The sequence below is a fragment of the Phaenicophaeus curvirostris genome, chromosome 17, assembly GCF_032191515.1.
Source record: "Phaenicophaeus curvirostris isolate KB17595 chromosome 17, BPBGC_Pcur_1.0, whole genome shotgun sequence".
Lineage (NCBI taxonomy): Eukaryota > Metazoa > Chordata > Aves > Cuculiformes > Cuculidae > Phaenicophaeus > Phaenicophaeus curvirostris.
The window spans coordinates 6266468-6294064 of NC_091408.1; the positions used below are offsets into that span (position 1 = coordinate 6266468).

The 27597-nt window shown below is 44.7% G+C and overlaps 1 protein-coding gene and 1 long non-coding RNA gene across 2 annotated transcripts in view; both read left to right on the forward strand.

Annotated features, from left to right (window-relative positions):
• LOC138727946 (uncharacterized) overlaps positions 1-5144 on the forward strand; it is a 60395-nt gene extending 55251 nt beyond the window's left edge. The window contains exons 2-3 of the long non-coding RNA XR_011338641.1: positions 3525-3685; positions 4115-5144. This is a non-coding gene — a long non-coding RNA (uncharacterized lncRNA). The remainder of the gene's footprint in view (positions 1-3524; positions 3686-4114) is intronic.
• A 10100-nt stretch (positions 5145-15244) lies between these two features.
• The window catches only part of MED13L (mediator complex subunit 13L), a 167434-nt gene continuing 155081 nt past the window's right edge, over positions 15245-27597 (forward strand). Inside the window, exon 1 of the mRNA XM_069870826.1 lies at positions 15245-15509. Coding sequence (XP_069726927.1) covers positions 15438-15509 — 72 coding nt within the window. The 5' untranslated portion in view covers positions 15245-15437. The remainder of the gene's footprint in view (positions 15510-27597) is intronic.

Here is a 27597-nt window from a genome sequence, read left to right on the forward strand (position 1 = left end):
CAGGACAGCCCATCTCCTGTGTAATGGATTCAGTGAAACCCCTGTGATCATTGTCTCTAGCACGTGTTTTCCCATCCCCTGCCTGTTACTGCATTACACAAGAAATCTTCAATTTAGCCTCTAATCCTGGCAAGCATTTCTTGGACCATATCGTTATCCTTTCATGTTGGCCAAGTTTAAAGGGGGAGAGGGAGGAGGAGAAAGATTAACCAGCTGCTTTGAAAGCCCATCAGTGCGTACTGTATTTACTGAGACAGGCAATAAAGACCAGCTTTGGTCCTCTTGTTTGCTTTTTGGATATAGACTGTGTTATGTTTGGGGATCAGAGATCATATTTTCTCACACTTGCGATGGGTGTATTAGAGACTTAGAGACTATGAGGAGCAAACTTGTGCTCCAAAGGAAGTTGGCAATAAGTTTACTCTATAAAAAGAAACCTGCAGTTTGGATACAGTTTCCTATTCTGAGTCAAAGCTGGGTGTCGAGTCAGAAATTCCGACCCAGCGGGTCAGGAAGGATTCCAGGACTTCTTGAATCACAACTGAAATGTGTTCCCTTCCTTTCACCCTTTTGGCCCAAGTCCCACTGGGATTACAACTCAGAATTATTTTATTCAGTTCATGGTGTGACGGGTGCTTATTGTGCATACACACTGTGTTTTCCCCATGCTGGTGCTTTTCCTGTCCTCATTGATCACTCTTGCTGTGTTGTGTTCTCCTCTACACACTCTGCACATCAACAGCTCCTCTGTTTTTGAAAGACATTTTTATACCTAAAACACAGGAGATGCTGAACCCTACCCTAAATGGGGAAGACAACAGCCCTTGCTGTTTCCATGTTCTTGCTCAAGGCATTTCACTTGTTAAGGAAAACATCGATGTACTTATAAGCTCTTTGGATAGTGTTTTTATACAATATTTATATCTTCATTAAAATTATTTTGAGGAGACATAACTCTTTAAATGAACACCCTGTGATTTAGCAATATAGGTCATTTTCATGGGAGATGTGGGTTCGAACCTCCTTAGGCATCTGCCTCCCACTTTCTTGTTACTGTATTTAAAGGGAGCATTACCCCAGCATTATAAGAAAGCATCTTCCAGAAGGATGAAGGTAGCTAAACTTGAGGAGAATGCTCTTGGCTACGGATTCAGTTCTGTTGGAGGTGAGAAAAGGTGGCCATGAAGGTCAGCAGTTTGTTTGTGAGAACCAAGAAGTACACAGCCTTGCTGCAGGAAGGGACTTGACACACACGCCTCGCTTCAGTGTTTCCTGGTGGCTGGGCTTGGAGCAGCACATTGGCTTCTGTGGCTGCCTTGCTGAGGAAACAGACTTTCTTCATGAACGTATGTGCTGAACACCGTTCTGGGAGAACAGTGCCTTCCTTTAGATTGGATGATGGACCAGCCTAAACTCATTGTAAATCCATCTATCGATTCTTTTCCTGACAGATTAATGTCTCTGATAGCTCCCAGGTATATACCAAAACAACTAAATATGATGATGAATTTCTGCCACCACCTTAAGCTCTTGATCCTTCCCTGCTTTTTAACAGAAAGGTATGAAGTGGTCAGGAATCAAAGACGTATTATTCTGGGTTGACTTGGCACGTGTATAAAGGACAGAGGGTTTGGATAATGGAAAATCTAGCTCTCATTTTCCCTTAGAATGAAAACTTCTGGATCAAAAATCCAGTGCCACACTGCAAAGACTGTCTCAGGTTCCCTTCCCATTCTAGACAGCGGCTTATTTCTCATTTGCTATGCAATAGCCTACAAGGCTTCAAATGGTGAGAGCAGCAGGGAACAGCAGTCTTCCCTTTACTGCTTTTGCTCAAACACAGGCAGGTTGTTTTAGACGATGATTACTTCGCAGGAGAAACAATGAACTGTATGAATCAAACGTTTTCACAGTGGTGGAAAACTATAGCTTGGCAACAAAAGGGAGTGGGAAAACATGAAAAGCCAATGTGGTAAGAGTAGACAGGGAAGAACAAGAGAGATGATGCAGAAGATAACAGGATACAGGGTAGAGCACACAAGCTAAACAGGAAAAATTAGATGAGGAAAGGAATGTGGAAAAAAACGCGGCAGTAAAGATTGAGAAATCTGTCTTGCGAGGTCAGCAAGCTGTGGTGTCTGGCTTGGAGAAAAGGAAGGTTAGAACTGTTGACAGACTGCTGATCAAACATATTACCTATTTCCACAACAGCTTAATCATAGTAGTAAAGTAATTATACTGCATGATGGTCTCAGAAGGGGATACTCCTAGCCCTGATTTCTAGCACTCTCCCTTGCTGCTGTGATGCCAGGATGCCTCTCTCCTTTTGAGGGGTACACGGACACTCTGTCTTGCAGGGATGCTGCAGGGGCCACAAGTTTGCCCTCCCTGGGGCAGGCCATGCCCAGGCTCTGGGTTTTGTGATGGTTTTTAGCTATGGGACTCGTACATGTCCTTTCAGTGCCTGTTACTTCTGTCTGAGATGAAAGAAAAGGTCGGTGTCCAGCACTTAGAACATAGTTGAGATTTCATGGCTTGAGGCTTTCATACAATTTATTAAAGGAGTTTAAGGTATGTGGCCAAACACAGCTGATCGGTGTTTAGGTCATACAAATGTCTCTGTATTGAAACCTGAAGACGTTTTGTTCACTCTATTCTTATCCTGAAACCTACTCTTAAATCTGTGTCCAACAGACACTTGCAGTAACCCCTCCACATGTTCTGAGACAGACTTGCAGCTGGTTGTGGGCTGGGATGACCACACTGCAACACCCCACAACCAATTGCATATTCCCAAAGGCAAAGCCTGAAGACCCACAGTTTGTGGGCCTGTTTTTGTGGTGTGCTGCTGTGGCAAAGTATCAGACAGAGAGCATTTGCTTCACAGGTGGTACCTCTCCACAAGCCTCAGCACCAGCTTCCCCACTGAGCACTATTGCCCTTTATTCCTCCTTTACACACTATTTGCCTTTCCTGTCTTGTTTATTTGGGCACAGAGTCTCTATACCTGCAGTCAGTTCATAAATCCTGTGGAGACAGCCTTTTTCCCTCCTGAACCCGAAGGCATCATGTCGTGTTTCACAGCCACAGCCTTACGGATCTGAAAACCTGCTGGTGACACTCACACACAGCCTTCGCGGCAGCTGAATTCACCCAGGTCTCTCAGAGAAAAACCGCAGACCTTGAGCTGCTCCACATTTCCTCATGCGATACCTAAGCTGCTTTAAAACACAGCAAATTTATAATGTGTGGTGTCATCTCACAGACTCTGCCAGTGAATGTAAGTGGCATAAAGAGCATGTGGAACAGATGGAATGAGACATGCACGTAAAGAATTAAAGTATTTGTGAGGGAATTTGGCAAGGATATTGGAATGCTTCAAGCACTGTGTACGGGGGTGGTGGGAGGGAGACTAGGATGAGTTGGGGGGGGCTGTATGCTGGTGATCCATCTCTTTCAGAAACAACGTGACCTATTTCTGTTATCATGCGAAACACAGCAACAAATATTTCTTTTTTTCCCAGCTTTCTTCAGGAAGCCTGACAACTTCTTTAGTTGAAGAAAATGTTTCCTTGAGGAAGAGCTGTGAGTCGTTTGATTCTCCATTGCAAAGCCAATGAAGGATAGCAAAGAGGAAGGGAATGACTTGTTAAAGTCAGTAACGGTGCACCTACCTGCAGTCCAGGTGAGAAAGCAGTGAAGCAAGCCTTACACTAATGCAATCGTTGAATTTAATTACATGAAATGACTTAGGGCTTTATTTTTTAAATTACCTTATATATTGGCTTAGTCTAATTATTTTAAAAGCCTCTTTTTAGCAGGTGTTATACACAAGCATGCACAGAGTGGGGTTTTTTTGAGTGGCTCAACAAATTGGAAAGGAACGGGAAGAAATTTAATGTAGAAGTAGCATGAAGAAAAGCCTCTGGAAAAGGGAGGAAAAAGCACTAGGCTGCCTCATCGTGGACTTCTAAAGACCCCTCTCTTTTATAATTCCTCTAAGCAAATTTGGGGAGCAACACTTTTGATCAGCTTTTTGCATAACTTATTTCTTGGAAGGTACATTTGGGAGTTTGTGATCATTGCTTGGATTGACTTAGAGTGCATCTTACAGGGAGCTGCTTGATCTGCTGCAGGCCACTGGTGACCCATTCACAGGGATTACAGTGACATCCCAGTCTTCAACCGAGTTTTGTTATCTTCAGTCTCACTTTCTTGATGAGAGGCCACAGAAATCCTAAGTCTGTGGGTAGATGTTCTTGTTCACTGCTCAAGCAAAACATCTGAATTCATACATGGAAAAGGAAGGTTTATTCCAGCCACTGGAAAAGCAGAGACATTAACTGAAAAGCTTTTTGAAAGAAGCGGCTCTTACTTGAGCAATGCAGACTCTTAGGGAAAGGTAACACCTGATGGTTTTCATTAAATCACTAACACAGCTTCTCATGGTGCTACTGGACTTTAAAGGAAGCCCACATCCAGTCAGTCTGCCCCAAAATCAATCCTGAAACAATGAAGTGAATAGAAGAGACAAGACAGGTTTCCCTTGATAATCATAAAGGGCTCAAATTACCTTCCTTTCCATCCCCAAAGGGGGCATAAATACTTCATTTATGAGATTGTTTTTGCATGACTAATCTATTTCTGCTTGCTAATTGTAATGACTAATGCATCTTACAAGACAAATATTAGCTTGTAATAACACCTGAACAAGTAGTGTTAAGCAAAAATACAAATAATTAGCAGAAGCTGAGTGGTATTATCTTCTAATTAACTGTAAATACACTTTCTATTAGGAAGAAAAAGTAGTAAGATTCCTCAAGAAGGTGTAGAAATAATAGGGCAAGGTACTGCTCTCTTTAAAACAAGGACAGTTGCCAGGTAATATTTAATTTTCATGGGAGCTGAATTCAGTCATACCTCCCCCAGTGACGTCAGCTAAGAAAAGCACTTTCAGCCTGTCCCTACCTGCTGAGACCATATGTCCACTGGGAAGAATTTGGCAGACATCTCCGAGTAGAAGTAATTACAAGAGACAGAAATGGTCTAGATAGCAGAGTTCAGGAGTTATTTCTGTGCTGCCAGCTAACTGACCGTTGCTCCCAGAGATGGATCTGAAGGAATGCTGGTGACCAAATGCTGGGTTTGGGACATACAATGCTCTAAGGTCTCCTCTTAGCTTTCTCTGCTTAGTTATGTTGTGTGTCTTAAAGAGGCCAGAAGGATTCAGTCTCCACACAGGAAAACAATAAACATCACCATGTAATTAATGTAATTATTTGTCAGGCAATGACAATCATTTCGGTGTCTTCCTAAAATGAGCGTCAGAAAAATCAAAAAAAGAAACATCCACCAGGCTACAAAAACCAGAAGGATGAACAGATATCTGTAAGCTTGTCTAGCAGCTCTCTATAAACAAATGTTTCAAGCCATGGCTAGTTTCTTGAGTAACCAAGAAAGCAGCTGATTAAATTATAAGCAGTTGAAATATTTTATTATATATGAATATAATTCTTTATAAGGCTAATATTTAAAATTTTTGGTAGGAGGAGCAGCAGTAAAACAGGATTTGCTCTGTAATTCCCTTTTAAATTAGGGCTTGTGAAATGTTAAAGTCTCAGAGAAATGAGTTGTTTCATTTAATAGGGCTCAGAAACAGGGATGTCAGCACAGGGCATCTATGGAAGCCCGATGTTTCTAATTCTTTTATTCCATCTCATAATTTCAGTAAAGGCTTTCAGCACAACATTTATCTGCAGCTGATGGATCACTGAATGATTACAGCTGAAGAAAATGAACATCAAAGATACCCAGTAAATTATTTTAATGGTTGGATATTTCACAGAGCAAGTGTCACCTTTTGTATTCTTTGTTTCCTATAAAAGTACAATTTATATATGTTTTAAAGGCAGAATTTAGCTACAGCTCACTATTTGCTTTGATTTACATTTCTTCTAACTGAGCTGTAAGTGAGCTTGGCAGCTTTATGGCTAAAGGGAAGTCCTGATACTCAGGTTCCAGAGCAAAAGGGCCTCAATGAGGTGAGAGCGGTAACAGAACGCAAACCAGAACATTTCTCATTCAGTCTCACTGTTACTGATGAGCCTCCAGTGGGTCTTCACTAGGTGTTCAGGCTCCCAGTTCAGAATGTGGTGGGAGGAAGCAAAAACAGATATGAGAACAGGCATAAACTGCGAACAATATAGAAATTATTACAAATACTGAAATGTGTGCACCTGCTTAGGGCAAAATGCATGGGCACAGCCTTTCTATTTTGTCAGAACACCTGCGACTGACTGCCCTGTTCAGGTTTAGATTTTCAGGGATATGAGTCTGAGCCCTAATCTCTTTACATGATGAAGTGTATGACAACAGCATCTGCTTCAGACTGGTTTCTGTTCATCTCAGAACTGCTCAGTAACTGCTTGTTTGTTCAGGATACAGTAGGAAGAGACACACAGCCTCTTTAGATCCCAAACCTGCTTAGTGTTTTGTTCTCTTACCAGTTTGCAACACAAATTTCTAGCCTCAGAAATCCAGAGGTACAAAATGTGGGACTGCCAGAATAACATATACTTTTAAGGATGAAATAAAAATAGATCTGGAGGAAAGAGAAGAGAAAAAATTGGCAGTTTAATAGTGGCTATAAGGACCTGAGTATGAACGATGGGTGTACATTTGACAACATGTTAAGAATTTCCTCTCACTGATGAAGAACCTGCACACTGGCTGCTAAAGGCATGATGTTCCTGGTCTGTCGTCTAGAGTTTATCACCTTTTCAGGTTGTGGTAACTCTTTCTATCTACTCATACAGAAACACTCCATCCAAGGATTTGATAGCATGGACAGTCTGTTCTTGTCTTCTAATGGATTCTGGTTTCCTTTCTTCCAACAGTGTGTGAAAGTGCTCACACCAAGTACAATCAAAGCAGCCAAAACATTATGAGGATGTCTTACAGTCAGCTCTCACAGAGGTTATTTTTTGCTTACAACTTCAGGATCAGGCCACCAGTACAATTCCATGTCATCAGTATGAAAGCAAAAATAACCTCTAACTGAGAGTTATCAACTCCTTTTTCTACATCATAAAGGTAACATAACATTTAAAATTCAGTCTCTTGGGGGGGGGATTGGTTTTTGGTTGTTTTTATATTTTAGTTTCTTCATTGTGCTCTACCTTTCAGGATCATGGTATCCATCAGATGGACTTAAAACTGCAGTTTGGGAAGTGCGCAGTTTGCAACGAGGAGTAATAACTCCAGAAAAGAAAAAGTGAATATTTGAAGGGTGAAGGTTTGGAAAATAACAGAAGACAAAGAGAGAGCTACATTATCCCTGGCTCTAATCTGGTGAGCAATCACAGAACATAAGCCATAGGTTTTATTAATGTTTTTTTTTGCATAGAACCATTAAGGCTGGAAAAGCCCTCTAGGCTCATAGGATCCAACCGTCAGCCCAACCCCACTGTGCCCACTAAACCATACCCCCAGGTGCCACAGCCACACACTTCTTGAGCCCCTCCAGGGATGGAGACTCTCCCACTGCCCTGGGCACCCTCTGCCAGTGATTCATTGCTCTTTCAGTAAAGACATTTTTCCTCATATCCAGCCTAAACCTGCCCCGGCACATCTTGAGGCCATTTCCTCTCGTCCCATCGCTTGTTACTTGAAAGCAAAGCCCAGCACCCACCTCACTACAAGCTCCTTTCCAGGAGCTGCAGAGAGCAATGAGGTCTCCCCTCGGCCTCTTCTGCAGGCTGAACAGCGCCAGGTCCTTCAGCTGTTCCTCAGAAGACTTGAACAATGAGAATTTTGTAACAGCACGGCTTAAAAAAAGCATAATGATTTCTTAGGACTTAAAACAAAATCTTTACCTTATCTTTTCCCACCACGGTAAAGCAAAATGATTTTTAGAATATAAAAAACATTTTTGAGAGACGTCCTTAATTTGCCATTTGCCCGCACTTCTCCTGCCCTTTGTCTGGAAAGGCCACATTGTCCCTGGCAGATTTTTTTTCTCCTTTAATTTTAAGCTGTAAAGTAAACATTGTAAGCTTGGCAGGAGAAGCCTGTATGTATTTCAGAGCAATGTTTTGCAATTCTTGTTTTTACAGCCATAAACACCTTCTAACGCCAGAGGGGAGAAGGACTTGAATCCAGATAAAATATGGTTCTTAAACACTGAAATCTGCACTCAGGTTTATGGGCCAGTTTTAATATTTGAGCTCCCGAGCCAAGAGCTGCGCATTCCCCATGTGCAGCACAGGGTGTTGCCTGGCGGGCTGCTTCCAAGGTCAGAGCACATCAGGCTGCTTCGCCCAGCCAGACTTAGCCCACCATCTATTCCAATAAATACACTTGGAGTTTTCTTTCTCAGAATGTGCTTGCCAAATGTTATTTCCATATTTACTTTGTCTTTTAGCCTTACGTCTTTGATTTTTTTTCTCTCTTGTAGTATTTTTATCCTGTATTTTATTTAACACCTTTTAATAAGATGAATTCTTACCAAGCGAGCACAACAACATCTGAAAGATGAAATCTATCTTTTTGATGGTATGAAACCATGACCCAACAGGCCCGTCCTCTGCCTGGAGGGCTAGCAGAGCTTCATGTTAGATTATTAAACCCTTTGGAAACTCGGCTACGTTTATGCATAATGCAAGGTATCTAGCCGACATCACAATTCTTTCCTCTTTTGAGAGCAAAAATAATTTACAATTAAAAGTATTTGCCATTTTGCTCTGCCTAAGCCATGCTCCTCTTTTATTCCTGACGAGCTTCAGCTGACATTTGCTTCTTTCTCTTTTTCCAAGTAGCTCATTTGCTTTAGTGCTACAGAATATTTAAATGAGAATGTACATCCATGTCTCACAGAAACCAACAGGGTGTGCTGGTGCACAAAACTGTTAACTACCTCCAACTGAAAACAAACACTGTCCTTCTCCCTTTGGTAGCTGCTTTTGCAAGATCCTGCTGGCCAGTTCACTCTGTGCCGAAACTTAGACCCTTATGCCTGAGGTTCCCAGAGGCCTCTGTGACACAAAGCATTCACAGACTTTTTCAACAAAACAAGTGAAAATTTGCTGCCACAGCAGTAGCGTTTGCCTCTCAAATGGGCATGCACTGCCTAAGCTTTATTTTTTAATCTTGTCTATTGCTCTTTCCAACAACTGTTATTTTCAGCATTACGTTTTCTTGAAAGTAACGGTTTGCATTTTGCTCTTTGCTTCATCCCTACCAGTTACACCTGAAATGTCATCTAAATATCACTATGATGTAGGAAAGAAGCCAATCTACTTATCTGCCTCTGAACTGTTTTTATCCTTCCACCCCAAGCCGCCTTTCTGGAGACTTTCTGTGTCTTCTCTGGAATTGGTTGCTGGCAGTTTAAGCTTCACACAGCCAAAGCTGGCCACCCTTTCTCCAGACTCCCTCACATTGCCATCACCAGTAAAGGCACCATGCTACTAGCATTAATCTCAATAACTAGTCGGGCACCTTTGACGCCTTCCTTTCTTTCACTGCTCATTTCTCTGCTTATACCACTCTTCACTGTTCTCGCTCAGCTCCTGCTGCTACTCCATCCAGAACAGTAAAAGATGACCTTTTGTCTTTCCAGATGGTAAAAGCCCTTGTCTAGGCTCCCTGTGCCTGCCACAGCTTCTTTCTCACCTCCCTTCTACCTTTCACAACCCAGAGAACAAGAACTACGGAGATAATTTAATGGCTAGAAATTGGACAGGTTCAGACTTAGACTAGACATAAGGAGCGATTTCTTCACAGTGAGGGTGGGGAGGCCCTGGCCCAGGTTGCCCAGGGAAGCTGTGGCTGCCCCGTCTCTGGAGGTGCTCAAGGCCAGGTTGGATGGGCCTTGGGCAGCCTGATCCATGGGGAGGTGTCCCTGCCCACAGCATTCAGTGGAACTGAATGGGCTTTAAGGTCCTTTCCAACCCAACCCATTCCATGATTCTATGATTACATGATAATTTGTCTTTTTTTTTCATAACACAGAAGCATGTTCTTTTAACTCATTGTGCAGCTTCACATCTGCTGCAGCAGTCAGCTCAAATGTCTCATTCCTGTCATTATGACTCACCTAGTAACTTGATCTTTTTATCTTTTCACTTTCCTAATGATATGACCTTCTGTTAATCTAAGTCCTCTATAACAGTTTGCAGGTTTCTTTCAGCATTATCTTGTAGGTGTGAAAACTTACCAAAATTGGCTGTCTGGGTCATTTCTTTCCTCAGACCACTCCTCCACAGGTACCATTAGTATGGTATTCATATGAGCAGATAAAATAATTGTGAGGGAGTTTTCGTTCTTCAGAACTCTCAAGCGGTTTGCTCTAACACTGACCACTGCCATGGGTGGGCTTTTCTGACCCCCCCCCCAATCCTGGCACTGAACCAGTTGTGCCTTGCAAGGAGCTTCTTCATGTCTTGGGGATATCAACAGATTCAATCAACTGAAGGTATTTATTTGTGAAAGGCAGTATAACTGCTGTGGGCTCCAGCATCACATCTGGCAGCAGCCTACATTTGGTCTTTTTCTCCTCCTGGAAAAAGAAAAGCAGAAGCCCTGTGCTGTCCCAGCAGACTGTGGCTGCTGCTGCCTGTCGAGGGATGGGGCTTAGAGTCTGCTGAAAAGCACAGTAATGATCTCAGATAGCATCAGCTGGGGAGGTTTGGAGTCATACAGGATGTGCTGGACTTGCTCTTGGGCACTATACAATAATCCATGTTATTAATTTTGATTAAAAATACACTTTCTATAGCTATTTTCTGCAGTTATGTCTGGTTGTGAACAGACTATGGGGATCTGTCTGGCAATATGTATTGCTAATGATAGTGAGCAAGGATGACTCATTGCAAGACCGTGGTCTAATCACTAGCAGAACTTAAATCATGGGCCTGAGGAACAACTTCTCTACAAGCACACCTGTTACTTACATATGCACTTTCCTCTTAGGCAGAAGAACCCATCCCTTCAGAAAATCAGTGTCTTGTTTTGAACTCAGGTAATTTTTTTTCTTTACTGAGAATAAATAAACTTACACATGTAGCCAGTCTTGTATCTTCATAAAATCAAACTTAAAATATTAATTTACAGGCAATCTGTAGGTTATCAGTGGCTTAAAAAAAATTAAATAGAACTATTTAGTACGGACTTAAGGTGTGAAACATTTTTATTATTTTTTTATGTTAAAATTAGATGCTGTTGATTTCATTATGCCAGTCAACCAGGTTTTTTGTATGTTTTTTTCTGTCTCATGTCTTCAGTCTGTGGAAGTAAAGGCTTTTTGTTTAAAACAAAAATCATTACATGTTCTTGTTTAAAAATACTTCAACAAAAAATATAATTACTGGATGAATTGAAAAACACTTAAGAAATTAATGCAACTTCATAAAAAGTAGACAATGAGACTACCGGTAACATATTTAAAATCAGGTTGTTAATCAAGGTTGCCAGAACATGCAAGAACAAACTGCTTAAATCACAGACAAAGAACTTCTTAAACTCTTCGTTGTTTAGTAATCCTTGATGAACTTACTAACTGGAGTAGAATTTGTTTAAGAACAACTCAAGGGCAGAAGGGAAACAAACTTATTTTCTTTGATATTTTTTGACATCTAGAGTAGTTAAAGGCCATTTGCTTGTATTATATTCTTAATCTGGGACTCATATCACTCTCCCCCACAACATCCTTCCCACTACTGGGTATTGTAGGCAGCTGGAGAGGAAAATTTAGAAAACAGTAGAAATTACACTTTATTAAACTAGACACAAGACAACCATTATTTAAGCTGCAACAGCTGGAGTTTGTGCTAGTGAATAACCATAACGTCTAACCCAAATGTGTGGAAAAATACGTTTTACCTAGAAATGAGAGTATTTGACACGGCATCTTTTTGACATGGACAAAACTGGCTGAACTCCAGTTCTGCCACCAGTGTAAGAAGGGCTGGACTCTCCATACCTGGAGCGTGGAGAGCCCTACCCAAATCTGGTGCTCAAGTCAGTTGTGTTCCTCCAGTAAATATTCTTTTTCTAAACTGGAGGCCCTTGAAAGTACAATAAAGTGTATGTACTTTAAGACAAAATGGACCCAAGCAATTCCTTGACATTCTAGCTTTGTCGTAGACTCCTGACATCTTTGTTTCTTCCTCCATGTTTACTTCAAAGCATAGGCAACACCTGCTGGTGAAAAAAATGCCTATGAAACCGCTGAGCCATCCTCCTGGAAGAACAGGTTTGATTATTACTGTGAGCTCTGAGTGAGCTGTCATAGAATAGAACGAGCTTGCCTATCGCTGTTTGGACTTCTTATGCAAGGGCAGGTAACTGGCTCCTTCCCAGAGTGCCCATCAGCTCTGTGGGGTGAAAACTAAGTGTGACCCAGGTGATCTCCAGCAGCCTGGAAACTCCTTTCTCGTTCTGAAAGTGTCTTGCAGCTTGCGAGTTAATGCATTGGCGGAATGGATTAAAAGGTTCCTGACTCTTGCTGCTAGGGAAACATGGTTATTTTGTTAAAAAAGGAAACCCAGTGTAGTTGTTCACGTTCATTGATCAAATTTCAAAAATAAATAAAAGAAAACAGGGAATAAAACCTAAATACCTTGAGTTGGGAAACACGTTCCGCCACATACCAGCTGGAGTAATTACACACGAGCAAGTGTCACTTGTCTGTGATAGCTGCAACAATTTCTGGTTTAAGTAACACTATTGTCAGGCAGCAAGGGAGCTTCCCCAGCTTGGTGCGGTGAAGTGAACGATCAGACTGTAATGGTTTCTCTTGTCTTTGAACACCAAATATAACATAAAGTCAACTCACCGGCAATCTACTACAAGAGATGCTATTTTTTTTCAGTTTAAGGACTAAATGAACTTGGCAATGCTGGGAAGTGGTTAAGTAGCCTTTCACAAACGCTAGTAGCAACTCTTCAGCTTCAAAACATTGACCCATCAGAGGTAATATAATTACAGTAAGAGGTTATTAATTTAAAGAGTAGTTAATGTTTGTAAGAATCCTGAAAATGGCCAAAGCAGCACAGTTTGAGTGTATTAGCATTTCTCCCCATGAAAATGGATCTGAATCATGTGTTAGACCCCACATTTTAATGAGCAAATCAAGCATAATAAGCCATGTCTGTTTGGAAGATCCAGGAAAGGAATGCTGGCAACTGGAAACACCATTTGGAGGGTAAGCAGCATATGGAAAACCACGAATTCTGCAGTGTCTAATTCCGCACAGTATTGTCAGCTTTCTCTGGGATAAGTAATAACTTGGTCCTAAGTTTCAAAATATTTCTATAATAAGAAACCCATTTTTTCATTATAAAGGATCTCTCTTACTCCAGGAATAGAATGGATGCTTCATCAAAGGGTTTGTTGTACCCTAGGCATCATTTGGGGGTAGGATGGATAACTGGTGCTGCTTTGTGTAACAAAGAACTGCTTTATTTTAATGTGGAAGGATGTGTTTTTAGGTTTTTGTGTCGCTTGATGTATTTCCCAGTATCAGACTGTTCTCTGATTATAAGACATTTGGCCAAAGGGGGACTAATCTGGATGGAAGCACTCTGCTCTCCCAGCCCTGGGCTATCAGGCTGAAGCAAGCAGTCCGTGCTCTCCGGCAGTTTGGCTGCTCCATCGGCTTTGCCCATCACCAGTTTGGGGCTTTTACAGCTGCTTGGATTCTGCTCAATGAGCTGAAGGAGGCGAAAGTCTCTCCCCACAGTCCAGGCGTGGTTTGGCTGAGTAATAGGTGTGAAAACATAGCAACACTGCAGTTGTAGCTGAGTGTGAGTATTAAATTCGTGAGTGTGAAAACATTTTTCCTCTCACTTATGCAGGCCCAGCCTTTGCAGGACAGAATTCCTGTTTGGAGTGACAGTGAAGGAAACGGGGCATGATGGATGGGAATTGTCAGATGGAGAATGCACGTGGTGAGAACACCGGTCTGGGTGGAAATTTTCTCTTGGCCTGAATTCTATCACTCTCTCTGCATATGCAGTTCTGCTCCGCGGCCGTGGTGCCTGCTCGCGTCAGAGATTTGTTACCACGAGGGGAGTGCAAACAAACGCCATCCAGGCACTGGAACAGATGCTAATCTTAATTTATTACGAAGAGAAGTAAATGGCAAAAAAGATGCCTAAATAAGATTAAAATCACAATAAGGAAAGCTGCTGCCAGGCATGGCGGGAGGGCCTTTCCCACTAAACTGGATCACTGGGAAAGCGCTCTGTTTCTGCATCAAAGCTGCTGTTGGGTTCCCAGCGATGTTCATCGTTTCAGCTGCTGGGTTCGCTTTGTGTCGCCCGTGGACACCCCCGTCCTCAGGGAACTGGGGGCCAGATCCAGCCCGCACTGCCTGGGGTCCAAGGGCCACTGGGGACCCGGGGGATCCCTGAAGGGTCACTGGGAACCCAGGGGATCATCGAGGGGTCATTGGGGATCATTGAGGGGCCATTTGGGACATGAGGGACCATTGAGGTGTCATTGGGGACATGGGGGATAATTGAGGGGTCATTGGGGATCATTGAGAGGTCATTGGGGACACAGGGGATCCCTGAGGGGTCACTGAGGACCCAGGGGATCATTGAGGGGTCATTGTGGACACGAAGGATCATCAAGGGGTCATTTGGGATCATTGAGGGGACATGAGGGACCATTGAGGTGTCATTGGGGATCATTGAGGTGTCATTGGGGACACAGAGGATCCCTGAGGGGTCACTGGGAACCCAGGGGATCACTGAGGCTGGAAAAGCCATCTCCCCTCCGCACCCCGCACCCCCCCCACCCCGCGCGCCCCCGGCCCCGCGCGCCCCCCAGCGGCCCGGCGGGCCGCTGGGGGGCGCGCGGGGCCGGGGGCGCGCGGCGAGGGGCGGGTCCGCGTCGGGGTCGAGGCTGAGGGGAGGAGCCCCGGCGCCGCGGCCCCTCCCGCCTCGCCGCGTCACGTGAGCGGGCGCTGCCCAATGGCGAGGCGCGCGGCGGGGGCCGCCGCCATTGCTGTCAGAGTGCGGGCAGGCGGCGGCGGGTGCGCGGAGCGCGGGCAGCGGGGCCGCCGCGCGGGCAGCGCCGGGCGGAGCGGCGCGGGCACGGGCAGGGACTGCGCTCCCCCGCTCGCCGCCGGGGCCGCCGCCCGCGGCACCGCGAGCCCCGCGCGGAGCGTAAACAAGGCGGCGGCGGCGGAGGAGGGAGGAGCGGGAGGAGGAGGAAAACACCGCCCACCCGCAGCCAGCGGCGGCAGCAGCAGCGAGGGGCGCCGGGCGGGGCGGGGAGGGGACACGGCCCGCGACACAGCGCCGCCCGGCCCGGCCCCAGCGCCGCCCGGGGGGGGCGCGGCAGGCGGGACCCGGCCCCCCCCCCCCCCCCGCGCCGAGGGTCCCGGGCCCCGCCCCACGGACCATGCCCCGCCGCGCCCGCCGGGGATCATGACGGCAGCGGGCGGCTGGGTGGCGAACGGGGCCAGCCTGGAGGACTGCCACTCCAACCTCTTCTCGCTGGTGAGTGCTCCGACGACGACCCTCCCCGCGGGGCGATACCGACCGGCGGCGTCGCCGCGCTTCTCCTCCCGCCGGCACCGGGGCCCCTGCGGCGCTGCCCCCCCCCCCCCCCCCCCGCCAAAATCGAGCGGGCCCTCGGCGCCCCTCCCGCCCGCCCCCCCCGAATCGAGGGGTCCCTCTTTCTAACCCCCCCCGCTAGTCCCCTCGAATCGAGGGGTCCATCTCCCCCCGGTCCTCCCCGAATCGAGGGTTCCCTCTGCCGCCCCCCCGGTCCCCCGGCCCTCCCCAAATCGAGGGGTCCTTCTGTGCCCCTCCCCAAACTGAGGGGTCCCTCTGCCCTCCCCCCCGCCTCCCCCAAAACAAGGGGTCACTCTGCAACCCCCCTGAATAGAGGGGTCTCTCTGTCCCACCCCATCCCCCCAGAATCGAGGGGTCCCTCTGCCCCAAGGGGCAATGCCAGGCTGCCAATGCAGCAGCCCGACTGGCCGTGTTGGGGCGACTGGGTGTCGGAGTGGTGGTTTTGGGGTGATGGCATCAGACCCAGCTCCGTGGGCTGCCCTTCAGCTGCTCTTACTGCAGGATCTCCTCTCCACATACTTCAGATGCGAGCTGTGTTGGGGTGACTGACTGTTGGATGCAGTCTTGTTGGGGTGATGGCATCAGACCCAGCTCCCTGGGCTGCCCATCAGCTGCTCTTACTGCAGGGTCTCTTCTCTGTGAACAGCAGTCACGGGCCGTGGTAGGGCAGCCGGGTGTTGGATGTAGCCGTGTTGGGGCGATGGCATCACACCCAGCTCCCTGGGCTGCCCATCAGCTGCTCTTACAGTGGGGACTCCTCTCTGTGTACATCGGATGCAGCCGTATTGGGGTGACTGGGTGTCAGATGTGACAGTTGGTGCAACACTATGTCGCACCGAGTTGTTTTGGGGTGGTGACATCGGGCCCCGCTCACGGGCTGCCCATCAGCCGCTCTTTCGGCAGGGTCTGTTCTCTTTGTACATCGGACCCGAACCGTGGTGAGGTGACAGCGTGTTGGACCCAGCTCCCTGGTCACCTGCTGTTACAGCAGAGTCTCCTCTCTGCATACATCAGGCTTGGGGTAAGAGGTAAAAACACCCCCAAACCTCGTGATTTTTTTCCTTCTCTGGAGAAAAACAGTAGCCGCAAATGTGGTGTGCTGGGTGGCGTAGGTGCTGTCTACGCATCGTACTGGTAATTGACAACTTCCTACCCGTATTGCGTGGTTTGATGTTGCAGGAATTATGGTATCAGTTTTGGCAAGCTGCAGATTTGTAGTTTCAATTTGAAACGAGAAAACAGTTCATTTCCGTGTGAGGACAAAGTCGTTTGGAAATACCTTCCTTTGTTGTACCTGACACACATAGGAGCATTATCCCTTCTGGGTGAGCGAGAGGAGTGTTTGATCGTCAGGAGCCTCCTAGTGCTGCCAGGGATCTCGTCGGAGGGAAGGAGGGGCTTTTTTTTTAGGGCATGGTGAGGTGTAGTTAAAACAAAAACTTGTCGTGCAAGTTTGGGGATGGTGTGCATGAGGTTTGTTGCGGATCCCCCATCCTCGTGTCAGAGCTCGGCCAGGATTGAGGTGGGTGCCTTGACAGAAACGAAGAGGCTGTTGCTCACTCTCTAGTAGGAATTAAGGGGGGGAAAAAAAAGAGAATTAATTAAAAATGCAAACAATCAAGCTCTTTGTTTTATTTTTTTTTCCTTTTATTGCTGTGTGTTTGTTATTTTTCCTCTGTTTTTTCTTTAATGTGCATGTATGCGGGTTTTATTTTGCTCATTTTTACTGAGACTCTGGGACGGGAGCTGTAGCCACTTGTGCTGCCAGGGACTGGCCTGGAGGTTTTCCCTGAGAACAAATGGAACTCCTCCTTTGTCTGCATCGAACTGTTACGCTGTGTAAGTTTGTGTCTGTGCTGCTGCTGGAGAACACTTTCTGATGCTTGGAAGTGTGTGTCAGTGCTGCCTGTATGTCCCAGCAGGAGGTGTGAGGGTGACTGAATGCACTGCTCTTGCTCAGCAGGAAAAAGAAACAGTAAATGAGAGAGGGACAGCTGTATCTGATGGTAAGAGCAGGGCAGGGAGGGGTTTGTCCTTTGGAGAGCGGCTGTGTAGCCCTCGGATCAATGGGGAACTGAGCAGTCTTTTTTTGAGAAGCATAACTTCTCATGTATTGCCATCTGCAAATCTGTCACTGGTAAAAATAATGGTTGGCGTTCAATTAGCATGAATTATTAAGTGAAGTTATCTTATCATTATTGTGGTTTGTTCTCTGTTTTTATTTTTCCCCCACCTTACTAGATTAGGGAATTTAGAGATTGGATTTTAAGTGGGAGTGTAACATTACTGTAATAAGTTTAGTTGAATTCTTTTGCAAGTGGGCTTACTGATACTAATAATGAGTTTAATGTGCGGCCCTTTAATCTCCTGTGTAATTTTGTGGGAGCTATCTGTACCTGTAATGTTTTTATTGTTTTCTGGCGTAGCTTGCAAAAAAATTCCAATGAGCAAGTATTTTTTAAATTTAGCATATGTGTAAATACACAGTAACCATTAGGGTGATTTATTTTAAATTACATCAGTATTTGTTAGGATTTATTTATCAGTGAAAGGTATTGAAAAAGGAAGTACTGACTGGAAATACGTGGCCAACACCATTGACCCTGTAACCTCAAATTGTCATATTCATTTCAGAATTTATGGAGTGTTATAGCTACAGTAGTCTGGGTTACCGGGTGGAGAAACTCTTGCTAAGCATTTACTTTTTCAGCGCGACAGAACAAACCCACGCACAAACTGAACCCACGGCTGGTGGGAATTGGTTCATTCCTTAGGAGCGAGGTGGATTGCAAATCTGTTTTTAAACTGAATCTGCTATTAGAAGTTGGCAGATTTTTTTTTTACTCGCAGTCTTTGTTTTGGGTGTGAATCAAAAAGAAACGTTCTTGACTGGAAAGCTGCAGTCCTGAAATAGTTACAGTTTGCCCCGATTCTGTTTGTTTGTGTTTAAATAGCATTTCTTCCCACAAGCAGTTGTTTTGTGGAAGCAGGAATGCTGTCTCCCCACCCGGTGAAGCCAGAGCCCTGTGGCCAGCCTGGCTGGCTGCGCAGTGGCTTTGGGTTGGTTTAACACTTCATGAGCTCCAGCTAACTGTGCTGCCGGCTGCAGGCAGCCTTGGAAAGAGGGCAGGCACCACTACTCCTCCCGAATCTTGTTACAGAGAGTGTTTTCTAAAAGCTTCTTAGTGACAAATTCTCTTTTATTGATCCTCTCCAGAAAGCGTTGAGGTCCCTGATGTTCCTTGCTGAAAATACTTCATGTGAGGGGGAGGGCACAGGCTTGAGAGAAGTTTTTAAAGTTAGCGTTGAATGTCCAGGTGCTGAGACCTCAGGCTTGCACAGCTGGGTCCCATGGAGCGTCTTTCTGTCCCACTGGACGCAAAGAACTGCTCTCTGCTTTATGTGTTGCTCTGTATCAAAGCAGGAATCTGGTGCCGAAAATGGGTTAATGTTTGTGTGCTCTGTCAGGCAAAAAAACCACAACCAGCCTACACAAAGAAATTTTACTCTAAACGTAAAGTGTTTCTTAGTAAGATGATGTAAGGCCAGTTTGCATATTTGTCATCAGAATACACCTCAGATATAGACTTGTTTCTACTGGCATACACGGCAGATTAATAGGCTCATTAACAATACACTTTCTCTCTGAAATCGCTGTTTCTAGCACAGCAGTAGAAGAAATTATATTTATCCTGACTCTTTTTTTTTTTTGCAGTAGCCAAGATGTCTGCTGCTGCTTCTGAAATAAGCAATTGTTAAGGGCCAGTTTATTTAAGTACTAATTAAGAGTTGGCTAATAACTATTTAGAGACAAAATGTTCTGAGATAATGCGCTTTGTATTAAAACTTCAGACCCAGCTGACAAAGTCTTCCTGTGAATAATACTTCGTTGTACAAGTAGTCTTACTGAAATTAATTTGATTTTTCCTGTGAGTAAGGGCTCATTGCATGACAGTGAGGGCTCGTGTGGAGTACGAAGGTGGTTCCTTAGTGGCCTGGCAGTGGTGGGTCAAAAGGCATGAGTTGGTCTGACAGTTGGGATGGAGTTGCATAACACTTCCTATGCTGGAGCTAGAAGAAGAGTGCAGCGGAGGATGTAAAGGAATGACCTAAACTTTGGAGTAGCCCTCATGAGGAAAGAGTGGGTACTGTGCAAGTGGGAGTCTTAAGCCTGGAAGAGATGGGGTTGTGTTCTTGGAAAGCCAGATTTATTTGTAGAGGGCTTCGGAGAAGCTGGAATGGATGATGTCATGAGTCCTCGTTTGAATGTGTTCTTACAGAAACCAGCTGCCAAGAAGGATCCAGTCTGTAGGAATTGTGTCTTTGTTCCCATCCATGTTCAAAGGCAGATTCACAAACTGCGAATCGCTGCTGTTACGTTTTCAGTTGGCAAACAGGAACAGAAGTTGTTGCCTTCTATCTCTTAAGTTTTGTTGTCATTTTCATAATGAAACTGAAACGAGTCCAGAAATCTGAGATGGCGTTTGAATTATTTTCTTAAAGGTCTTTTGTGGCATCAGAAAGCAAAGGTCAGGAATTCAGAGATTGCTGGTGAAGTGCTCTTTGATGTAGCATAATACTCATTAAAGGACTTCATAGTAAATGGTTGGGTGCCCAACCAGATCCGTGTTATAGTGAACTACCCAGTAGTTCCCCAGGGCTCCAGGCAGTGGGCTGTTATTTTGGCATGTAGAATGTTGGCATGATAGAATGTTTCATCACTGCATGGTAGATGTCGTCCTTGTTTGGAATTTTATGTAGGTGTGAATGTACATGAATTTATGTTTTAAGAAACACAGTTGACCTCTCAAGTTTTCCAGAAGTATTTGATTCTATAGTTATCTTTATTCTGGGTTTTATTAGGCAGCAAGATAGAAATGGAACGATTACATTAGAAAGCTTGCTCACTTCCTGCTAATAAAAGGTTATTTCAGGCTTAAATCACTCAGTGGTAGGTTTTTATTATGTCCTGTCAGAGTACTCGACAGTTTAACGGTAGCTATGAGGGTGTGAGCTTGGAGGAGATACTCCCAGATTTGCCAAGAGATTGGCATGAGGCAGGGTTGGATGAGCTTGGCCAGCGCTGGGAGTGGAGCTAAAGACCCCGTGGGTGGATAACTGACCCCTGCTGAGGAGATGGGGCACACAGGAGTGGCACTACAGTTCAGGACAAAGCGTGCTGAAGAATCTCAAGCTGCCTACTAAGAAATATGTGAGTGAGTTTACCTTGAAATCCTGGTTATCTTCTAAATGCCCGCACGTGCTGGGGCTGTGGGCCCTTCTCCAGGGACTCTGTTCTCATTTTGGTGACAATGCGAGTCCTTTGGTGAGATCGCTCTTACAAATGTCAATGCGATTAAGAAAATACTCAAATATTAGGCTGATGTATGAAAAAAAAATAAAAATCCTAGGTAACTACATCTTAAGAATCATAATTTTCCCTTTCTGTAATGCTGTCTGAAAATACACATTCCTGCGTTTTCCTACGGAAGTATTGACATTGTAACCCCAGTTCTGAATCATTCTGAATTCATTTGATCTTGAATTCTTTTTCCCTTTATGCTTCTGAGAGCTCTTCCTCATGTGAAAGAGAGCAAGGAAGGAACTCTTTAATCCTGCATGTAGGCCTTTCTTCTGTTATTTTCTTCTTGACAATGCTGTTCTTTTTGAAAAAAAAAATCTAAAGAAACTGAAATTTTTGAACTTGAGTGGAAGAAAAAATTGTGCATATGAGATGCATCTGCTATATGTGTTAACCTGATTAACTTCAGTCACTTGATGGAGAGGGAGTTGTTATGGATTTTGTTTGCATTTGTGAATCTCTTTAATTATCCACAAAGCTATGCCTTGGTAAAGGGGAGCGTGTGTAGACACACTGATTTTTTTAATTAACTTTATACTGCATCAGGAGTTGAACAGAGGTGCTTCTTTGAAGCTTTTGGCTCACCTGATGAGGATGCTGAACCTGTTGCCTCCCTGATCCCTGTAGGGGATTGCACTCCGGTGTCTGCTTCTACATCCTTAGTTATGGCAGCATCCCCTTATTGGGGTTTGACTAAAGCATCCCTGCTCATTTCAGGAATGCTGCTACAGATTTTCCTTTGCATCCTGGACTGGGACCACGTTGCACCCTCCTGTGCTCTTCTACTGTCTTCCCTGCTGTTACATCTCCTCAGTCACTGGGTTCTGCTCCCAAAGCCTTCAGCCTGTGCCCTCTCTGTCTTTATCTGTTATTTAGCACTGACTGATTCCTCACTGCTGTACACCAGGATCATCACATTATAGATGAGTGGTTTTGGGGTGGTTTTGTAGCTGTTCCTTTGTGTTTGAGGAAGGTTACCAGCTGATGCCCACAGAATTACTACCCTACAAGCTCTCCTAAACTCCTTTGTGGGATCCTACAGACAACTGGGCAGCACTGACTGAGTGGTTGAATTTCGCAGACTGTTATTTAGGCTGACACTTGTAGTTCTATATTCTTTCAAGGCTGCATGTGTTCATGGGCTGTGCTGTGTTCTATTGGTGAGCAGTGTGGATTCTATGGGCTTTGTGACTTGTCAGTGCCATAGGAACACAAATAATATGGAAAAAAATACTGACCTAGAAGCGTGCTCAGTTTGGTTGACAGTCTTAAAAGTGCACAGGTGTGTTCAACAGAAGACTCTAAATGAAATCCCAAAGATCCATTTGTATGGAGTGTGTATTTGTGTGGGGGCATCCTTCTTCCTCACACCAAACGTTTATACTGCTTTCATTTGAAGCTCCAGGTAGTGCTTTAAAAAATAGGTCCTCTTTTCTTGAGTTCCCCATCATCCACTGGTGGTGAGAGCATCGTGCTCTAGACCATTGCGTTAGATTTCCTCTGCCCACAGCCGTGCAGTGCGAACCGCAGGGATGGCAGCCCCGTGATCCCCAGAGTGGCAGCTCGCGCTGTTTCCTGCTGTGGCTTCGGCTGGTTCTGGGGTCTGGCACTGGTGTGATTGCTGTGCTGTGCAGTGAGGACAGTGTCTGAGCAGAAACCACTTTGATACCCTGTAGTAAACTGAACTTTTCAGATGGGGAGGGTTCTTAGCATTTCACGTATTGAGATGACACCTGCTTTTTAGCATCTCACCAGTGTCAGGGGTTTAAGCAGTTTCCTTTAACTTGTGCTGGAATCTTTGATTAATTTTGATAAATCCTGACTTTCTCTTTCCACCTCAGTCTGTTTAAAGCTGTTATTTTTCACGGAGTCACGTGTGGCTGGATTCACTTTCTGGAGCAGGACTGCAGTAATGCATATGGAAATGTGACTCGAGCTGTTAGAGACATTCTCTCTCTTTTGTTTCTTTGAGACAGGAAATTTTATTGTGTGTTGCTGTTGTATAATGTGCCCCTAGGCAATATTTACATTTATATGGCTGACACAGATGAGCTTGCACACGCACAAAGACTGTGTCCCTATGCTAGGGAGAATATTTAATCAGCTTATGAAAATGGAGAAAAATCAACAGTCTTTGAAAATTAGTTTTAATTTAAGGTAGACACATTTTTGTATCACTTCTCAATAGGTGCTTACTTCTGCTTTCTTTAGTTAGCCAGTGTGACAGAGTAATTTATGGTTATACTTTATGGAAAGAAAATAATATTAATTACAGAGTAAAAGATGTGGGTTATCCTCGCTTTCATTTTTTCTCCCTCCCCCCTCACTCTTATTCCATGCCTCGGTGATGCCAAAAGGATTCTTATGCTCATGTTTAAGCCTGGATCAGGGAACTGACGGAGTGAAAAACTCCCCCCTCTGCCCCCCCCAGCTCCCTTACCCCATATTCCTCGCTCCTCCCACCAGGCTTTGGCAGCAGCAGGGATTGAAGCAAGATCCAAATGGCTGTGTAACCAGAATCCATGTTGTAGAGAAGGACATTTAAAGCTTGTTCAGTAAAATTTTATTTAATGCGCCTTTTAAAAAAAAAGCTAAAAGTGTCTTGCTGTTGCCTGTTCTTACAGCTCCACATTTGCCCGTAAAATGTAACATTTTGTGAGACTGGAGGGTAGAAAACAAAATGCAGAGGAAAACTACCTACTGCCCAGGCACTGGCAGCTTCCAGTCCCTTGGCAATGATGCATTCATAGAATCATAGAAGAACCAGGTTGGAAGAGACCCACCGGATCATCGAGTCCAACCACTCATTCGTAGCTATTGGCTGTGGGTTTCAAAATGTATTGGTTTGGTACAGTATAAAGCCATGGCGTTTTTCCTTCTTGGAGTCTCTGGTTCACTAGGAGGTTTTCAGATCTGGTCCAGTGTGTCTGCACTCTCTTAGCATCAAGTTTTTATGAATCTCAGTTCATATATGGCCATGACATTACTGAATTTGTAGGCAGTTCTGGGCAAGTTATAATATCAATTGCAGGAACAACTTGTAGTGACCATGTCAAGTATTTTTACATAAAACAATTTCTTTGCTGACAGAATAGGATCGTTTACTTTATTCTGAATTTGGTTTCATTTTTAGCCCAGTGGTTTTGGTTGTTTAATTTTGCATATGTATTTTCATATAATTTTGAGTTGAGTTCTCTGAGAATGTCCTGGCTCTTGTCTTTGCAGGAGTGACAGTGAGAAAGTTATCAAAATGGATCGGCATGATCAGTCATAGAATGGATCCATTCATTGCTTTCTAGATTAAGGAAGATTCATAGGAAAAAAACTCCAGAGCTGGTGGTTTTGCTAAGGAATTTTGGCAGAGTGCCTAATGATTTGAGCTGTATTTGATGTCCCTGGTCCATACAATGTTGATGTGAAGAACCAGGGCTCTCTGGTGGTATTTATGGTACTGGATTACCTTCCACCTTCCTTGCCAGGAGCCAAGGCCAGGGCCCATAGGGGCAGGCAGCCCAGTTTGGTTTGCAGGCCAGCAGTGGGCACAGGCATAAAAGGAGCTGTTGCCGGTGTTCACAGAGCAGTTCTGCTTAGATGTGGTGTGCAAAAATGTCCTGGTACTGAGCTCTTAAATACAGCGTTTGTGTAAGGGAAGGAAAGGAGCTGCATTCTTTACTGCACTGTGCCAAAGTTTACTCCGCTCAGGTTGCTACTTCCTCCAGCCCACCCCCTCCTGTTTTTGCTGCCCATGTGTCAGGTTACTTGCCTTGGGAAACATCTGATAGGCCATTGTATGACTCTGGTATTTGACATTTCCTTCCTCCTTCAGTTAAAAAAAAAATTGAAGTTGGGGGAAGAGAGAAGATTCCTTCATTTGTTTGCAGATTTGCTTATAATGTGGCTCTCTTGCTGGTGACATGTCTCTTGTCATTTTTTTTCTTTTTTTTTTTTTTATGTGTTGGACTGCTTTTCTGTAAGAGAGGATATTTTTAGTTTGGAAAATGGGCGGTTAGTTCTGATTCTGTATTTTTGAAAGGAACTCGCAAACCTCTGAGAATAAGGGAGAGATTCTTTGCTTAGCAAGTTGCACATTTATTTGCCTGCTTTGAGTATTACCTGAGGTGTGCAGCAGTGGTTTTCATTGTTATATGTTCTTAACGTTCCACTCAGAAGTTAAAATAGAATTGATTCTTTTTTGTAAAGAAACTGGCTTAGGTGTTATGGAACTCAGAGGTGCTTGTAGTGTGCTCCATGTCCCTAACCTGACCTGCAGGGCAGATCATTCCCTAAACCTCGCTTCTTAAAATGACAGGAACGTATTCAATTCCTTCTGCCTTTTGGCTTGGAGATGGCATTTCACTTCCAGGCATTATAGAGCCTACACTGGTATATGTTCAGTTCTGGCATGGGTAAAATTAATTCTGTGTTTTCCCCATAAAAATACGCAAACCAAATCATACCCCACCATGTTGTGTTTTTAAATGCTTCTGTCCCTTTGCTTTACTGGGTAGGTATGTTCTCTAAGCACGAGGCTTAGTCTTGGCCAGTAGCATCCTCTGAAGCCTAGATCCCTACCCATTTAGCGCCTGTTTTGTTGTTCCAATTGGCTTTGTGGGTGGTTGGTGAGACTCCAGCAGGACAGCTTCCTGTTTCTTGTCCCTGTATTGGTGCACAGACCAGCGTGTGTGGAAGCTTACACCTCTTGAGTGTAAGTCTGACCTGAGAAGGTGTTCTGCTGTCTTTCAGTTCCCTTGTGGTTTTGTATCCTGTGTATTTTTGACTCAAAAGCATCATTTCAAGTAATGGCTGATCTCAGTCCTTTGGCTTCCAGCTATGCTTATCCCGTTATCCTTCTCCAACTGTCTGATGGACTTGGTTGTAGCCCTGACAGTGGAAGAGAGCCAGTGTGCCAGGCACCAGTTCAGAACCATGTACTGGGATTTGTTAAAGGACTGGAGATTTGCTAATCAAAGCCGTGCACTGGAGTAGAAAGGTGATGATGTAGCCAAAAGGTCTTTTCTCAAAAATTCCTCTGTTTGCTTTTTGTTTTATAATGAGATGTTTTAAGAGTTCCTGGTGTTGCTCCTGAGTGACTGCTAGTGGTTTTTCGTTGGATTGATTCAAGGATGATGGGCCTGGGAGCTGTTGTGAGGTTGATGGCCAGTATGGTACCTGGCTAAATGACAGGGTATGGGAACAGGGATGTTGAACCAGAGTGCGAGTCCATCGAAGTGGCTGGTGCCAATGGTGGTTTGGCCTGCTGGATTTAATCAAGTGCTGTAGTGGTGCTTGCCTGTTAAACAGTCACTGTGTGGTCACTGACAGCGGCCTGTATGACATGGCATTTTTTTTTATTTGGGGGGTCACCTGGAGGCTCATTCCAGCCACTGCTGTGATTTGTCTGGGTGAAGAAAAGGGGATCCAAAAAGTCCGCTGCAAAAGTGCACTCCCTGCTATAAACATCAGCAGTGACCTGGGGAAGGGTAGCAGGCTGAGCCAAGGAGATGGTAATGCTGCCTTGGGGTGATCTCCTGGACTCTAGGTGTATTAGATTGGAAGGTTTCTTGAACCAGGTAGATGTTTACAGGCCAATTTTTAAACTGGTACTAAGTTTTTATCCTGACAGAGGAAGTTCAGCCACCTCATTTGGGTCTGAGTCTGCGTTCTGCTAACGTAATTTGATATGTGGAGGACACAGCCAGCAGCTTTTCTCTGGAGACCCTTTTGATTTCCATTTTTCAGACCAAACAGCTTTAATGCTGGAATGCTTTCTGTGGTATGGAATATACACTAGCTTTCTTGTAATTTTCCTCTTTTCTACAGACCTGAATCTTGATGGCATAACAATTCCTGTGTTACCTATTTCCTTCATAAGAATTTGTATCGTTCTGTTTTGTCAACCTACCTTGTTTTTGCAAGGGACTCCAGAAGATACTGTTTCAGTATGTCAATGTGTGCTTGTTTTCCTTCCTTCTGCTCTATTTTTAGTCTTGTCTTCTAGTATTTAACTCTGAAATTCTGTGATGGTTGGGATCAGCAATTTGGGCCTTCCTGTAAGATTACTCTTTCATGCATGCCACTCAGAACTTCTTTTTTGGTAGCTGCTGCACCTGCCAGAACTGCAGAAATCCGAGAATTGATATTGCAGTCCTTTTATATTTTCCACTGGGAAAGATGGGCCTTAGTTGCCACTTTGGATTCCTTTCAGAACTAGTCTGACTTTGTTTGTCTGAAACTATGTATTAATCTTCCTGGCTGCCTCCCCGCCCACATACGCAGAATCACACTAACTCCTAGGAGAGGGGGTTGTCTCATTTCTGTCAGCACTGTTTGCTTTTTAGGGAGAGCATCTCATGGTGTATCTCAGCAGCTGACTTTATTTCAGAAGTATCTTGGTTTTCTGGCTCCCACTATGGTGATGTAGTGTCTGCAGAGTCCCCAGGTGCAGAAGCCCATCAGGAAGATACCTGATAATAGGATTTTGGTACAGCTAAACCCTTTACTGAGACTGGGCAAAGATAAAGGTGACATACAAATGCCCTGATGCTGTTGTTGTTGCAAGCCGCTCTGGAGTAGCAGCATTGAGATAATCTGTTCCAGGGGGTCTGCAGGATGAGGTGGCTTGGCATGAAGGGATTTATCCAACAGAAA